The 13,659-nt window shown below is 49.6% G+C and overlaps 2 protein-coding genes across 3 annotated transcripts; one reads left to right on the top strand and one right to left on the bottom strand.

Moving 5' to 3' along the window:
- Nucleotides 1–319: 319 nt before the first annotated feature.
- On the top strand, nt 320–3,918 carry Chmp4a (charged multivesicular body protein 4A). Its single transcript, XM_041633904.1, is given in 6 exon segments — nt 320–342; nt 397–515; nt 601–778; nt 3,476–3,561; nt 3,564–3,588; nt 3,753–3,918. Coding segments are annotated over 6 exon segments (597 nt in total).
- A 2,155-nt stretch (nt 3,919–6,073) lies between these two features.
- Nucleotides 6,074–8,638, bottom strand: Tssk4 (testis specific serine kinase 4). Of its 2 annotated transcripts, none has more exons than XM_041634232.1 (4): nt 8,414–8,638; nt 7,880–8,094; nt 6,956–7,349; nt 6,074–6,333 (listed from the first exon to the last, which is right to left on the bottom strand). In XM_041634232.1, exons 1-4 carry the CDS (start codon nt 8,636–8,638, stop codon nt 6,151–6,153), a joined length of 1,017 nt encoding a protein of 338 aa, XP_041490166.1. In that variant the 3' UTR covers nt 6,074–6,150. The 2 variants fall into 2 exon arrangements, with proteins under 2 accessions (XP_041490166.1, XP_041490167.1); XM_041634233.1 differs by having other exon boundaries at nt 6,956–7,319.
- Nucleotides 8,639–13,659: the final 5,021 nt, after the last annotated feature.

Genomic DNA, 13,659 nt, shown 5'->3' with positions numbered 1-13,659 from the left:
CAACGTCTCCTGCTGCTTCACGGGAGGAGGGTGCCATAGCGCTGTGCGCAGCCTTGTAGGGAGTAGAAGCTGTTACTATTTGGGAATAAGGTTGGGGCCGGCCCTTTTTTGGCAGTAGAGAGTAATGCGGCTGCTTGAAGAGGAGTACCCGAGCGCTTGCCTCTGTCCTGCTGCGTCTTGGTTGCGCCTGTTGGAAGTCACGGCTATGCCCTGGACAGACTGGCCAAGGCCGGTCTCGGGTTGTGCTACTTTTCTTATTTGTCGAGTGATACTGATACATTCATTGTAGAGAGTCATTTACAGCTGAGCAGTTACGGTAATGCCTGCGTTCCTCACTGTCTGGTAGCTAATACTTTTCCTTCACACAATATGGCTCCGCACCACTGGACTCCCGAGGGAGGAGAGGAATCTAACTCAGACAGTAGAAATTCTGATCAAACAGGAATTTCTGAAGCAGAAGTTCAACAGGAGCTACACATAGCCAAAATGTATGGATGGGACCAAGAGTAAGCAAAGTAAGGGGAAAAGGGACGGTTGGGGAGGATCCCAGGGGTAAGCAGGCGCTTCTGACCCCGGTGTTCAGGGTGTGGCCTGGATCAGTCACCATGCAGGCTCTGTGGAGAAAGAAAAGGTTAGAAGGGAAGCTGGCACAAACTCACGGGACAGTATTCATCCTGGAGGTCCAGCCAGTGGCCATTGAGCATGCCACCACCAAGGCAGGAGTGCTTTGTACCATGGATCCTGCTGCCCAAGGCATGAAGAAAGCCTGCCGGGAAGTGTGGGGATGGGGAAGAAGCATAAGGGCCCCAGGCACTGGGAAGGGTGGCTTGGGTCAATACTTTGAACTTATTTTTAGGATGGGGGGGGCGGTATGTGCACATGAGTGACAGGTGCCCACGGAGACCAGAAGAGAGCATCGGGTCCCCTGGAGCTGAGTGGCAGGTGCCCACGGAGACCAGAAGAGGGTATCGGGTCCCCTGGAGCTGAGTGGCAGGTGCCCACAGAGACCAGGAGAGGGCATCGGGCCCCCTGGAGCTGAGTGACAGGTGCCCACGGAGACCAGAAGAGGGTATCGGGTCCCCTGGAGCTGAGTGACAGGTGCCCACAGAGACCAGGAGAGGGTATCGGGCCCCCTGGAACTGAGTGACAGGTGCCCACGGAGACCAGAAGAGGGTATCGGGTCCCCTGGAGCTGAGTGACAGGTGCCCACAGAGACCAGGAGAGGGTATCGGGCCCCCTGGAGCTGAGTGGCAGGTGCCCACGGAGACCAGGAGAGGGTATCGGGTCCCCTGGAGCTGAGTGGCAGGTGCCCACGGAGACCAGGAGAGGGTATCGGGCCCCCTGGAGCTGAGTGACAGGTGCCCACGGAGACCAGAAGAGGGTATCGGGTCCCCTGGAGCTGAGTGACAGGTGCCCACAGAGACCAGGAGAGGGTATCGGGCCCCCTGGAGCTGAGTGGCAGGTGCCCACAGAGACCAGGAGAGGGTATCGGGTCCCCTGGAGCTGAGTGGCAGGTGCCCACGGAGACCAGAAGAGGGTATCGGGTCCCCTGGAGCTGAGTGGCAGGTGCCCACGGAGACCAGGAGAGGGCATCGGGCCCCCTGGAGCTTAGTGACAGGTGCCCACGGAGACCAGAAGAGGGTATCGGGTCCCCTGGAGCTGAGTGGCAGGTGCCCACAGAGACCAGGAGAGGGTATCGGGCCCCCTGGAGCTGAGTGACAGGTGCCCACGGAGACCAGGAGAGGGCATCGGGCCCCCTGGAGCTGAGTGACAGGTGCCCACAGAGACCAGGAGAGGGCATCGGGTCCCCTGGAGCTGAGTGACAGGTGCCCACGGAGACCAGGAGAGGGCATCGGGTCCCCTGGAGCTGAGTGGCAGGTGCCCACGGAGACCAGGAGAGGGCATCGGGCCCCCTGAAGCTGAGTGACAGGTGCCCACAGAGACCAGGAGAGGGTATCGGGGCCCCTGGAGCTGAGTGACAGGTGCCCACGGAGACCAGGAGAGGGTATCGGGGCCCCTGGAGCTGAGTGACAGGTGGGTGCGAGTTTCCAGACGTGGGTGCTGGGAAGCACTGAGTCCTTTGCAAGACTTTCTTTTCTTTTTGGTTTTGTTTTGTGGAGGGGGAGTTGTTTTTTGGGTTTTTTTTTTTTTTTTTTTTTGGTTTTGCGAGACAGGGTTTCTCTGTGGTTTTGGAGCCTGTCCTGGAACTAGCTCTGTAGACCAGGCTGGTCTCGAACTCACAGAGATCCACCTGCCTCTGCCACCCGAGTGCTGGGATTAAAGGCATGCGCCACCATCGCCCGCCTGTTTTGTTTGTTTGTTTGTTGAGACAAGGACTGTGTAGCCCTGGCTGTCCTAGAACTTCCTATGTAGCCCAGTCCCACCGCATACTGACATAGATCTGCCTCTGCCTGCCTCTCTGTCTTCTGAGGTGTAGAGGCCCAAGATGTGAGCCTAGTTTCCACCTTGTCTGATGGTCAGAGAGTTTGGAGGTCGCTAAAAATGGTTGACAAGCATAGCTGCACGTCCCAACTCAGGATGTGACTGCTTGATTCTCTTGACATTAACATAGTTCCATTCAATCCTGACAGACGATCAGGAGGTACAAACATACTTCTTTCTGCTCCTTTGGTAACTATGAGATCACCTGGGGATGGGCAGCCTTCAGCGTAGTGATCTGGAGCAGTTTAGCTACCTAGACAACAAAATGCTGATGATTTGATGTCTCAGAGTGATAAAGCGACTGACTGTGTGAGTTATCCTCTGTATCATGTTAATAAAGTCTTGTGTTTCCTTCTACCCCCTCCCCTACCCCGTTTACGTTTGGTATAAAAATTGTGAAAATAAACATGGGTGATTTCCGGATTTTAGTAATCACTGGAATACCCTCCCTGTACTGTTCTATGGTTTCTGTCTTATTTTTATGCATCTTCATAGTCTTTACTTATATTTCTAAAATTCCCATGCTGCTACCCTGGTAAGGGGTGATTTTGTCAAAGCCGGTCCTCACCTCTGAGAGTTTTGGCTTTTTTTTAATATTTATTTGTGTCTATGTGTATGTTTGTGTGTGTTTATGAAGTGGGGGGGTGGGTGTCCACAGAAACCAGAGAAGGTATCGGACCCTTGGAGCTGGAGTCAACAGACAGTTGTAAGCAGCCTCATGTGGGTGCTGGGAATCAAGCTTGTGTCCTCTTAACCGAGCCTTCTCTCCAGCCCTCACTTTGGATTTCTAAAGCTTCTCAGACAGAACATGCATCATGATGATTAGACTACCTCCTTGCTTTCTTCACGCTGGCCAGGGCATTCTGGGCAAGAAAAACTCGATCCTTTTTAAAGCTTCATAAAATCCAGTGTGAGCCATATGATGGAAAACCTTCATTTGTGTGAGACGAGAAAGCCAATGGTGGCTAGGGGCTTGGGGCAACTTGGAGGGAGGGTGCCTCCCTGATTCCTTGGCAGTGTGTCTTGTTCTTAGTGACACTGACAGGGTAGAGGAACTGCTGGCTGACATCACAGAACAACAGGAGCTGGCCCAGCAGGTATCAGATGCCATTCCTCGCCCTAGGGTTTTGGAGATGGTGTGGATGAGGTGACCAGGGTGAGGGGTCAGAGAATATCGGAAAAAGCACTGGACTGCTTAGAAGGAAACTCAAGAGAGACTCTTGGAACAGCTTTAGGAGGGACACTCAAAAGTGAGTCTTTGGGGACTGGTTGTTTTCTTGGTCTTGACCAATCTTGTCATCCTGTGTCCGGGATGAATTGCTTCAAGATTTGGAGGAACTGGAGCAAGAGGAATTAACTCAGAAGTTGTTAACTGTGGGCAACAAGGAGGAAGAACCCCCGATCAGATTGTCTGGTGTACCTTACACACATCTGCTTGCAGGGCCAGTTACCCAGAACTCTTTGTTAAAGACTTGAGAGGGTGAAAGATAGGAGAGGTAAGGTTACTGCATTATCATTACTGTCTGTATTATCTGCTTCGTCAAGCTGCTGCCAAGTTATACAGACTGCTGACTGCATTACAGCATCTGACTGAAAGGGAGTGGGGATGGAAGCCCACAATCCAGCCTGTGCACCCCTCAGCAAGTTGTGCATCCTCATTTACGGGTGCAAATGCAAGTGATAGACCTGTTGTTTGTTTTCCCCCTTGGTACTGGGGTACTGTGGGAATGAGCATCATCAGGCATAAGGAGCACATCTTTAGGTTTGGGGGTTCATCTGTCCGTTTGCTGGAGAGAGACAATTCAGCAGACTCTATGTAGGTGTCAGAGCAGGAGTTGGCTGGAGGGGTTTTCGTTTGTTTGTTTTTTGAGACAGGATTTCTCTGTGTAACAGTCCTGGCTATTCTAGAACTCACTTTGCAGACCAGGCTGGCCTCGAACTCACTGAGATCCGCCTGCCTCTGCCTCCCAAGTGCTGGGATTAAAGGCATGTATCACCACCGCCTGGCCATGGCTGGAGGTTTTAAGGCTTTAATACTTCTCTTTTCTGGGTACCCCCCCCCAAACCTTCCAGAAAAAATGAAGACAAAGAAGCACTGAAGCAGTTGGCAGGCTGGACATCCTAAGACTCTGTCTTCTGTTGCTGTGCAAACTCTGAGAGCTAAGGGAGCATAGCTTTGGAATTCCCTGCTGCAGAGGAAGTGTGGCTGTCTGAGAAGGGCCCATTGTTCTCCCTTCTTTGGCTGAACTTTGAAGAAGGATCTTGCTGCAGGAAGAACCCCTGAACTCCCTTCTTTTTGGTTAGACTGATTTTTGTCTCCAGCAAAACTGGATAGGTGGATACCTAGTGTCTGTATGTCTTGTCTACTCTTGAGGTTCTTCCTCCTTGTTTTTTTTTTTTGGTTTTTCGAGACAGGGTTTCTCTGTGGTTTTGGAGCCTGTCTTGGAACTAGCTCTTGTAGACTAGGCTGGTCTCGAACTCACAGAGATCCGCCTGCCTCTGCCTCCCGAGTGCTGGGATTAAAGGCGTGCGCCACCACCGCCCGGCTCCGAGCCTTGTTTTAAGTAGTAAAACACAATAAGGAATGAAGGGAAGCTGGGGAAACAAATGGCCATTTCCAGTATTTCAGACTATGTTCCGGGCAATTTTATCTTTCAATTTGTTTATCATGGAGTTGCCTAAGGTTATGAAATTGCCATCAACACCAGGTGTGGGGCCCATGCTTTTAACCTCAGCACCCAAGCAGGCAATGGCAGACAGATCTGAGTTCAGACCAGCCAGGGCTGCATAGCCAGGGTATGCCCTGTGTATCAATCAATCAATCAATCAATCAATAACTGGGAAGAGGGGGAAATTATCTTAGAAACATGTTGATAGCCAGACACGGTGGGACAAGCCTGTAATCCACAGCACTAGGCTGTGGCTAGTCTGAGCTACAGAGGGAGTTCTAGGATACTTGAAGGAGGAAAGAAGCGGAGGAGGGGAGAGAAGAGAGGAAATGAGATTATGAGGAGCCAGTCTGAGTCTTTCCCATTGCCTTGGCTCAGTCATACGCCACTGTCTTCTGCAGGGGCGAGTGGCTTTCCTTTGTCCAGAATTCACAGTCCACGAGGCTTGGCCTCTGTGACTTCAGTGTCTGGGAGCCCTGGGTCCCTGGCCTTCTCTCCGTACTTGATAAAGTGATCCCAGAGGAAGAGGGCGCCGAGACACTAAGTAAGCCCTGATGTTTTTCTGGGGCACGTCAGCAGGCAGCACGAGCATCTAGAAACAGGCCTGTCCTTTCCTTGTTAGCTTCTCTGCAATTGAAACTTTCACCCAAGTTGGGAGCAAACACAAACCCGAAAGAACAGTGCTATAGCTTTTGGTTGTAAATGGGCAGAGCCAGAGTCAAACAGAGCAATAAAGGCTTTTCCCTCCTTGTCCCATCTGCTGCTGGAACATTAGAGAACAAAAATGTGAAACTAGAGCCAGAAGCTTAGCTGACATCTCAAAGTTTCCCCAAGTCAGTTCCATTCATTTTCCATGTGTCAAGGGCACGGGTTCCAGGCTTTGGGCAGAAATTCACCCTTGGTATGTCCTCCACTAAGACTGTTGAGGAAGGAATGCCTTTGACCCTACATGATGAAACTAATTAGATTTATTTTTTATATAAAAGATTTCCCCCCAAGACCCTCCAGCTTTTCTCCTCAGCTCCCACCTCAGCCCTTTTCAAGCTGTGATTTCCAAGGATTGGTGGCGATTAGTGTTGCTGACGTGCTGAGACATTGCCTCGAGCAGCTTGATCTCATTCGTGGGTTGCTCAGACTGGAACTTGAGCATCCAGGGGTCCTTGAGGACATCCAGGATGGTGGCACGCTTGGTAGCTTGGCGTAGCATCTGGAAGATCAGGTTCTAGGGCAGGGGAGAGAGAGAGCTTGACTGAGTGTGCCCCACTTTGGGCCAGACAGGCAGTGAGCCGCTGGACCTAAGAAAGAAGCAGGACAGCCCATCACCCTACCCTGGTAAAAGGAGCTGGGGCCCTTGTTTTATGCTGGAGCCCTGCAAGAAAAGAGAAGCACTCCTTGCATCTCTTCTGCCCTATAGCGATCAACACTGAAACCTACTTATCAAGCGTATTTTTTTAAAGATTTATTTATTATGTATACAACATACGCCTTGATGTATGCCCGCATGCCAGAGAAGGGCGCCAGACCTCAGTACAGATGGTTGTGAGCCACCATGTGGTTGCTGGGAATTGAACTCAGGACCTCTGGAAGGGCAGCCAGTGCTCTTAACCTCTGAGCCATCTCTCCAGCCCCCTTATCAAGCGTATTTAAGGTTTGAAGTTCAGTGGTTGGCCCTCTTAAGTCCTCCCCACCATTTTTAGCAGGAACTAGAGATAGCTCTAGCATGAGAAAAGCGCCCCTCCCCTGCCACCCCAGGGTAGGGGGAGTTGGGAAGTCTAAACTTGGTATTTACTTCCCCTCCCCATGGACCATCCTTAAGGCCTCAGCCCTCCTGGGGGAGCCAGCACCTTGCACTCCTGGGAGATGTTGATGTTAGATGGGAATGTGACCTCCTTCTGGGTCTCTCTCAGCAGCTTCTTGAGATTGGTGTCATCAAAGGGCAGACGTGCAACCACTAGAGTGTAGAGGATGACGCCCATGCTCCAGGTGTCGGACAGAAAAGGGTTATAGGGCAAGCCCAGCAAGATCTCCGGGCAGGCATAAGCAAAACTGCCGCAGTAGGTCTGGCTGAGGTGGGCAAGGCCGTTCATTTGGCGGTAAGAAGGGCTACTACGCACAGGCTGGCTAGAAGGCACCATCTTGGCGAAGCCAAAGTCCGATATCTTCACATTCTCCCTCTTGTCCAGCAACAGGTTCTCCAACTTTAAGTCCCTACCAGCAGCAGAAAGGCTGGGGGTCAGGCTGGGGAGAGGGCTGAGTGTTAGACCGGGAGCTGAAAGGAAAGGGGCCAGAGACTAGATAGAGATGAGGACAGGAGAAGTGGGAGAGGGATGTTTATGAGAAGTAAAGAGGGGCCAGGCAGTAGTGATGCATGCCTTTAATCCCAGCATTCAGGAGGCAGAGGCAGGCGGATCTCTGAGTTTGAGACCAGCCTGGTCTACAGAGTGAGTTCCAGGACAGCAAGGGCTACACAAAGAAATCCCATCTCAAAAAAAAAAAAAAAAAAAAGGCTGCAGAGCCATGGAGTTGTGAACTGTGAACAGAGCCCAAAAGGGAGAGAGGATGGTACCATGGTACCTGAGGACCACTAGTTCACCACTGTGTATAAAGTGTTCTCACACAGTGGATACAAGTGTCCTCGACCAGAGGATTACAATAGGGTGACCGTATGGACCTAGATATGGAGAGAAGTCAAGAGAAAAGGACAGAAAATCTGCAATATGCATAAAACCCTCTTGAGAGCCCAAGCCCAGGCCAGTGACTATGCTCACCGGTGCACGATGCCCTTGCTGTGCAGGTAAGCGATGCCCAAGGCCATCTGGGAGAACCACTTGCCAGCAAGGGTCTCAGAGCAGGCCCCATATCGTTGGATCCATTCGAGGACATCACCACCCTGAGCCAGCTCTAAAATGATGTATACTCGGGATGTGGTCTCAATGGCCTGATAGAAGTTGATGAGGTACTTGTGCCGTAGGACTTTCATTACCTGATCCCAAAAGAGGGAACCGTCAAACCTGGCAAATCTGGCTGTGCTGGCCTTCCTCTACTCTCCCATTGCTACTTACAACTTTGCAACAGAATCAGCTGGTGTCCAGGTAAATTCCACTTTGCATTTTAACTTGGGGGGGGGATGGATAGTGGGCTGATGTTTGTACATAAGGAAGAGCATATGTATGTGTATATACGTTACAGGATTCCCCTACCTCAGACTTTCGGTTCCACCCCTTTTCTATAGTTATACCCCTAAGATACCTCAAGTAGCTTATGAATGAGCCCCAGTTCCCTCTTTCAGCTCCCTTTCTGACCTGTATCTCACGCGGTAGGAACTTGTTAAGATAGTCATCAGAGGCCTTCTTCTTTGAGATGATCTTGACAGCCACCATGACCTTCTGCTTTGTGTAGTAAGCCTCATAGACTGTTCCATAGGAGCCATGGCCAATGACCTTGCCCACCTCATAACCATACTCTTCCATGATAGAGCGATAGGCTGGGGTAACTGATGTTATTTCTGAGGTGTCTCCCTTCCCCATGATGCTAGACTTGCGCAAGTGGGGAGCTTTGCTACTGAGAAGCCACCTTGAGCCACCAAAGGGAGGGTACCCAAGTGAAGGTAGTCTCCTTAATGTTTACCTAGTCACACAAGTCTGGGATCCTGGGCTTGGCCCTTCACTAAGAACTTGGAAGGGGAAAGAAAGGAACATTCTTTTTGTCTTGACTAGCTGTTGTTACTTCCATGTCTTAGTTACAGAACTTCCAAGGTCCCAAGTTCCAAACCCCTTTTATTCATCATTGGTCACAAAGCTTGAAATGAAGTGCAGTTTAGAACACATGCATTAGAAAGAGCACTTTACCCAGTCTGGTGAGTACTCCTGATATAGGAGGGTCATCTGTCTATGTGTTACTTTCATTGGTTAATAAAGAGACTGACTTGGCCTTTTGATAGGGCAGAAAATTAGGTGGGTGGAGTAAACAAACAGGATGCTGGATAGAAGGCAGTGAGGCAGTCGCAATGAAGCTCCGGCCCAAGATGGATGTAGGTTAGAATCTTCCCGGTAGGCCACCACCTTGTGGTGCTACACACATTGATAGAAATGGGTTAATCAAGATGTGAGAGTTAGCCAGTAAGAGGCTAGAGTTAATGGGTCAGGCAGTGTTTAAATGAATACAGTTTGTTGTTATTTCCGGGGCTAAGCTAGCCATATGGGAGCCGGGCGGGATGAAAAGCAGGCCTGCTCGCCTCCTCTCTATATACCCCCTATTTTCCCTTATGTATCCTTTACTATCCACCAGGTGCTGGATAATATGCAGAAGAAACCAGGGTAAACTAATGAACAAGGCCAGTAGAGTACCTACGCTTCTAGACTTTGCAGCCCAGCATGAGAAACGTGTGTACACAGGACTGCACGGTACTGATGCATATTCTAAGATCCTGAACTGCACTCTTGCTTTCCACACTCTGAAATATTCTTATTTTCGTCCCATCCTTTTAGTCGCTCTTCCACTGGAGCTTCAGCATGTCCCACCTTTCAGTTTTGTTTTCACTGCTGATTAAACCCAGGGCCTTTTGTATGCGAGGCCAGCACTCTACCACCAACCCACATTCCCCAACCCCTCCACCTATTCATCCGTAATCGCATCCCCAAAATTCTGTTACAAGCCTGATTCTCTCAGACCTTCACATGTTCTCTATGGCTCTCACACTCCCAGGGCTCCAGTTGCACACCTACGCTTACAGCTCCTTGTGTCAGCTCCACCCCAGACACATATTGGAGTTCAAGATCGTGTCTGTTTGCTCACTAAATATCACAGGAACACGTCTCCTCTCTGTACCTCAAACTTGTGAGGGTCCATACGCCCCAACGTAGAAACTTTTTCCCTAACTGGACCGGTATGGAGGCGCAAGAAATAATGAGACACAGTCATAATGGAAGGGTATCTCAGGCTTCATCCATTCCTGAAGATCTACCTGTGTTTATTATACAAAACACCTTTTATCCCCCAGGTAAACCAAGGTGGATACTCATTAATATTCTCTTTCTGGGGGACAACGAGGGACTACAGAAAATCACCAGCCTTGGAAACAACACCTCTCCCCAGGTGATCTACATTTTAACAAAGGAGAAGGAGCCATACATCCTGGCCTTTGTCAGGTGGCTAGCTTGTTTGGCAGGATTGCAGCTGCCTTGGAAATTAAGCATGGCCAGAGAGCCTGCCTGCAAATGTTGTGTATGAAATATGGGCCCACACAAACTCATATCCAACACTGACTTACTTCCTTCTGTCAGACTTCCATGTTGTCCTGAAGGTAGACATCAAATGTCTGCCTTGGTGTCTACGTTCTGTCTCTTCCACCCCAATATCTCATTCTTTTTTATTATTTATTTATTTATTTATTTATTTATTATATAGTATGCTCAGTATTCTGTCCACATGTGTGCCTACAGGCCAGAAGAGGGCACCAGATCTCACTACAGATGGCTGTGAACCACCATGTGGTTGCTGGGAATTGAACTCAGGACCTTTGGAAGAGCAGGCAGTGCTCTTAACCACTGAGCCATCTCTCCAGCCCCCCAATATCTCATTTTTTTTTTTTTTGGTTTTTGAGACAGGGTTTCTCTGTAGCTTTTGGTTCCTGTCCTGGAACTAGCTCTTGTAGACCAGGCTGGCCTCGAACTCACAGAGATCCGCCTGCCTCTGCCTCCCAAGTGCTGGGATTAAAGGCATGCGCCACCACTGCCCGGCCCAATATCTCATTCTTAATGCACTTGAAGGGTCTAGAGAGATGTGCAAACATGAAGACTGGAATTCATTCAGCACCTACAAAAAAGCCAGGCACTAGATGGATCTCTGTGAGTTCAAGGCCAGCCTGGTCTACAGCGCAAGTTACAGGACAGCCAGAGCTACACAGAGAAACCCTGTCTTGAAAAAAAAAATCAAACAAATAAACAAAGCTAGGATCAGTTCCAGCACTGAATAAGGTGGGCACAAGAGGATCACTGCTGACTTCCAGCCTACTCCAGAAAGGCAAACTTCAGATTCAGTAAGATCCTGCCTCAAAGGAAAAATGCAGAGAGTGATAGACATCCGGTGTCTTCCTTTGGTCTCCATATGAATACAGGTGCACATTCCTGTACACCAAGTTACCCACTGCCATTCCTGCTTAGCATTAACCCTCTATTAACCAGTCTCTTGCAAGCCTGTTGATCCCCTCTAGTTGAAGCATTCATGTATGGACACCTGTGCCCATGCATGCTGAGGCCAGAGGACCCACTTATCTCTATCACCACGTCTGGGGTTAGAAAGCTTATGCAGCCGTGCTTTTTGCTTTTTGCATAGCTACTGGTGTTTTGAACTCAGGTCTTCATGCATCTGATTAAAACAAACAGGGTTTCTCTGTGTAGCCCTGGCTGTCCTGGAACTCACTTTGTAGACCAGGCTGGCCTCAAACTCATAGATCTGCCTGCTTCTGGCTCCTGGGTGCTGGGATGAATGGCATTTGTCTCCACTGCTTGGCTCTGACTTTTATTTCTATTTAAGACATTTAAAAAAAAAAGATTTATTGATTATGTATACAACATTCTGTCTCCATGTATGCCCGCACACCAGAGGAGGGCGCCAGATCTCATTACAGATGGTTGTGAGCCACCAGGTGGTTGCTGGGAATTGAACTCAGGACCTCTGGAAGAGCAGCCAGTGCTTTTAACCACAGAGGCATCTCTCCAGCCCCCTTTTTTTGCTCTTTTAATATGGGGCCTAGGGTTTCAATATATATCCTAGGCTGGCCTCAAAATTGAAATCCTCCTACTTCTCGAATTCTGAGTTATAGTTATATGCTTTTTTTAAAAGAATTTTTTTATTATTGATTCTTTGAGAATTTCACATCATGGACCCCAATTCCACTTATTTCCCAGTCTTTCCATATCCGCCCTCCTCCCTTGTAAATCCCCCCAAGGAAAATAAAAATTAAAAAAAAAAGCATCTCTCCGACCCCTCTGGACACACCCTGCGCCCCCAGCAGCCACAGCCTCTCTCACATGGCTGCTGTCGCTCTCTAGCTCTGCCGGGTACCACTGTGCTCCTCTGCCTCTCATTTTTCCATCACATATTAGTTAGTTATGGTGCTTGTAGTGGCCTTGGATGCTGCGGTGTCACCCAGGATACCCTTCAGCCCAAACATCTTTAGTTACAAATGTTCATTGCAATGAGTTGTTGGTCTGGTTCAAGGTCTGTGGCTTCTGCTACACCATCAATACTGGACCCTCACCAAGACTCCTCTTAGTTATTCTGCTGTTGCCTAGAGTCAAGGAGATCCAGAGGTCCAGCCCCTACACCAGTTCCAGCAGCTCAAAGATGGAATAGATATTGGGGTAGGCCAACTCAAAGCCTGGGGGGGTAGATGAGCTGGTTGCCCCCTAGCCCTCCTGGACCCATGCTACTGGTGCCAGGTCTTCCTCACTTCCCAGGCGAGAGGCAGGGCCAGCTCAGCAAGGCCCTGGGATGGTAACATAGGCCTTGTTACATCAACATCAACACAGGCTGCAGCAGGGCCACGGACTCAGACATGGCCCTCAGCGGCAACACAGGCCCAGATGTCACCGTGGATATGGGAGTGCAGGCATTCCATACATATCAGGCTGTTTCTCACACCTCCGGCCTCCAGGTCTGCCCCTTTTCCTAGAGCCCAAGCCGTTGTGCCTCTCTCCCCATCTCTCCACCTCATACTCATCGTAGTGGTGCTCAGCATCCACATGGTGGCTCACAATTGTCTGTAAGCCAGTTCCAGATCCATTGTCTTTTGTTTGGATTTCTCTCTCTCTCTCTCTCTCTCTCTCTCTCTCTCTCTCTCTTTTCCCCCAGAAACGGTATTACTATGTATCCCAGGCTGGCTTTGAATTCTAAATTTCAGTTTCTGCCTCAGTGAGTACCTGAATGCAATGGGTTGAATCTATAGCCTCTCACATGCCAGAGAAATAAATGAAACTATGAACTATATATCAGCATCTTTTCTCTTATTCTTTTTTGGCAGTTTCACTAAGTTCACCAGGCAGGCACCAAACTTGCAATAAGAGAATTGTCTTGGCCTTTGTAGCAGTGAGGACTCCAGGTCTGTGCCACCAGGTCCAATACCAGGCCATTTTAGCACACATCCACACACAATGCTCTAGGCAAAGAGAAATACTACTCCATTTTCTTTCTCCTTCCTTCCTTCCCTTCCCTCCTTTTTTTTTTTTTTTCCCGAGACAGCGTTTCTCTGTGGTTTTGGAGCCTGTCCTGGAACTAACTCTTGTAGACCAGGCTGGTCTCGAACTCACAGAGATCCGCCTGCCTCTGCCTCCCAAGTGCTGGGATTAAAGGCGTGCGCCACCACCACCCGGCCTTCTCCTTCCTTTCTTTTCTTCTTCTTTTTTTTTTTTTTCTGGATTTTTCGAGACAGGGTTTCTCTGTAGCTTTTGGTTCCTGTCCTGGAACTAGCTCTTGTAGACCAGGCTGGCCTCAAACTCACAGAGATCCGCCTGCCTCTGCCTCCCAAAGTGCTGGGATTAAAGGCATG

Source organism: Microtus oregoni, unplaced genomic scaffold, assembly GCF_018167655.1.
Source record: "Microtus oregoni isolate MIOR12 unplaced genomic scaffold, Mior012 000045F_ref0000178, whole genome shotgun sequence".
In the NCBI taxonomy this organism is placed as follows: Eukaryota; Metazoa; Chordata; class Mammalia; order Rodentia; family Cricetidae; genus Microtus; species Microtus oregoni.
This window is presented reverse-complemented; position numbering and strand designations above follow the sequence as displayed.